At 38.7% G+C, this 2,715-nt stretch overlaps 1 protein-coding gene across 1 annotated transcript in view; it reads right to left on the bottom strand.

Moving 5' to 3' along the window:
* Positions 1-1,799, bottom strand: part of TEX11 (testis expressed 11) — a 159,812-nt gene extending 158,013 nt beyond the window's left edge. The window contains 2 exon segments of the mRNA XM_012812714.1: positions 857-939; positions 1,782-1,799. Coding sequence (XP_012668168.1) covers positions 857-939; positions 1,782-1,799 — 101 coding nt within the window.
* Positions 1,800-2,715: the final 916 nt, after the last annotated feature.

Genomic DNA, 2,715 nt, shown 5'->3' with positions numbered 1-2,715 from the left:
GCACTCTACCCAGGGGGACAGCTTGAGGCTCCTGTCTGAAAAAAAAAAAAAAGAAACATGTAAAAGAATATATACCAGGTTATTAACAACCTATATTACTCTAGGAGGAAGGAGTGAGAAAAAAGAGGATAAGGGAGAGATTAATCTTAAGAATTTTTAAACAAAAGTATTGCTTGTAACAAATTTTTAAATGTTCCATGGTTCATATTGTTGCCCCAAATCACCTGCTAGAATTTCAAGTATAGTGTACCAGTCTTTGTATTTTTCTTTCTATAAAGGAACCGGGCCTAGGATCACAATTGTTAGAATGGATCTAGCAGCATAATGACAAACTGACAAAATAAGATAGTTGGTAAAGTTTCAAAGCCTAAAAATCTTTAAACAATATCATCTGTCCTGAATGATTTTAGATATTTACCTGACTAAAGGTATGCAAGTATCTCAAAACTCCTTCTGACACTTTTATTCCTGTGACTCCAGTTCCCTTTGGAAGTGTGGCCTCAGGTATAATTAACAAGGGGAATCACTCCAGAACCCTCCAGTTTCCCATTTTTCACAGTGGCATTTTTTTCAGTCACACCATTGGCAGTTATCAAGTCCCAACCTCACCCTCTGCCTCACTGTTGTATGTAAATGTAAAAGTTCTCTTTTGACAAAACATTTTCCTTCCTAGAAAGAGAGAAGGAGGAATATCAGGTTCATTTATTTATTTATTTATTTATTTTACTTTGAGCATCTGAGTTAACGGTTGTAACAGTAGGCATTGATCTTGTCAGCACTATTTCCGCCAAGGATAGGCCAAAAGTAAAATGAGCAGAGAAAATCTTTATACTTCCATAGGATGTGGACTGCTTACTTTAGAGCTGTAAGGACTTGTGGGTCTTCTGAATGTTGAGCTAAATATTCCAAGGTTTTTCCAGCCACAACTTGTTGTCCATTCTAAAAAGAACAAATATAATATGGTAAATTACATCTCAGTTGATACCTACAAAATGTTATCTATATTCCTGTCCATTAAAGATAAGACAAAAATCTGAACATGTCCATTTTGCATTCTCAGAAATCCACTCCTCCCTATTCATGAAGGACAACTCTTTCATCCTATTCACAGCCTTTGCAACACTTCCCTGAATCCACTAGGGCCTACATTATCATGCTTTTTAACCCCATTTATTAGCAGTAACCAAAAGAGCCCCAGACTGTCAGGTCACCCGCATTTCTAGCACCTTAATGCCCAAAAGGCTCTGTATATTCCCTGTTTTGTCCTTTTTCCCCATCTCTCCTCAAACCTCCAACACTTCCACTATGCTTTCTGAAATTCAGTCCACTATCAGCAAACTCCTCTATGAGCAACCTCTTTCCTGAAAATTCTCTCCACATTCTTGCTCTAATGGAAATCTTAAGTGGTAGCTATTTTTGTTCTCACTGCCCTCATTTACTCTAGGCCTAGAAATGGAGTGGGTGTCTTTCTTGCTCTTCATTATCATTTAAATATCATTCTCCTGTTCTATTTCCTAAAATCCCCAACTTTAACTTTCCTGTCACCAGATTATATCACCCACTATCTTACATTGTTGCTGTTGTCTATCAGCTCCCAGGCCATTTTTTTTTTTTTATTAAATCACAGCAGTGAACATTAATACTATCATGGGATACAGTGTACTGTTTCTGTATACAATTTGAAATACTTTCATCCAACTGGTTAACATAGCCTTCATGTCTTTTTCTTAGTTATTGTGTTAAGACATTTATATTCTACATTTAGAGAGATTCACATGTACCCTTATAGGATGAACCATAGGCGTGATCCCACCAATCACTCTCCCTTCACCCACCCTACCCCCTCCCCTCCCTTCCCTCTCTCCTAGCTCCCAGGCCATTTCTTCTCATCTCTTGATGACCTGTCTGCTCCTCAGTTATTTTCTCCAAAAACTACTCCTGTCTTAATTTTTGGCATTTTCAATATGTAGGTAGATGTTCCACCTAATACCCTAGTTTCTTAGTTCCTTAAATTACACTCTGACAATTACCTTAGTCATTCCCATTCATAGTCACTCACTAGACCCTGTGATTATTAATAATTGCAATTCTGCCATACTCTCCATCAGAGCTGGGAAGAAGGTAAATCAGGTGGGTTAGTGAAGCACCTAGGGTACAAAATTTAAGGAGGCACTCACTTTAAATGTCATATGAGTAGCAAGCTTGCACTTGTGCAACCTTAGGAAGGGGTATAGCTCCTTAAGTTTCATGCCCTAGGCACGTCACTCCCTCACTCAAGTCTCCCACCTGAGCTCTCAGTGTACATATTCCACTTTCTGTCCACTGCCTCTTACCTTTACAGTTCCTTCTATTACCTGACTCCAACAATAATTCAAAAACAGTAAGACTACTAACCCATTGATGCTACCAATTCACTGTTTCTCATCCCCTTGATGCCCTTCTTCATACCCAGTTTAAATTCCACGGGACTAAGTATAAACACTCCCTTGTTCCTTGATTTTCCTGCTTCTCTTTAGCTTTAGTGTATTCATCTGGCAAAACCACAAGTCTTGTTAAGTTCAACATTTTTGTTTTTTTTTGAGACAGAGTCTCACTCTTTTGCCAAAGTTAGAGTGCTGTGGTGTCAGCCTAGCTCATAGCAACTTCAAACTCCTGGGATCAAGTGATCTTCCTACATAGGCCTCCTGAGTAGCTAAGACTACAGGCACCCACCAT

The sequence above is a fragment of the Otolemur garnettii genome, unplaced genomic scaffold (assembly GCF_000181295.1).
Source record: "Otolemur garnettii isolate 467f Iridium unplaced genomic scaffold, OtoGar3 scaffold00219, whole genome shotgun sequence".
Taxonomy (NCBI): Eukaryota; Metazoa; Chordata; class Mammalia; order Primates; family Galagidae; genus Otolemur; species Otolemur garnettii.
This window is presented reverse-complemented; position numbering and strand designations above follow the sequence as displayed.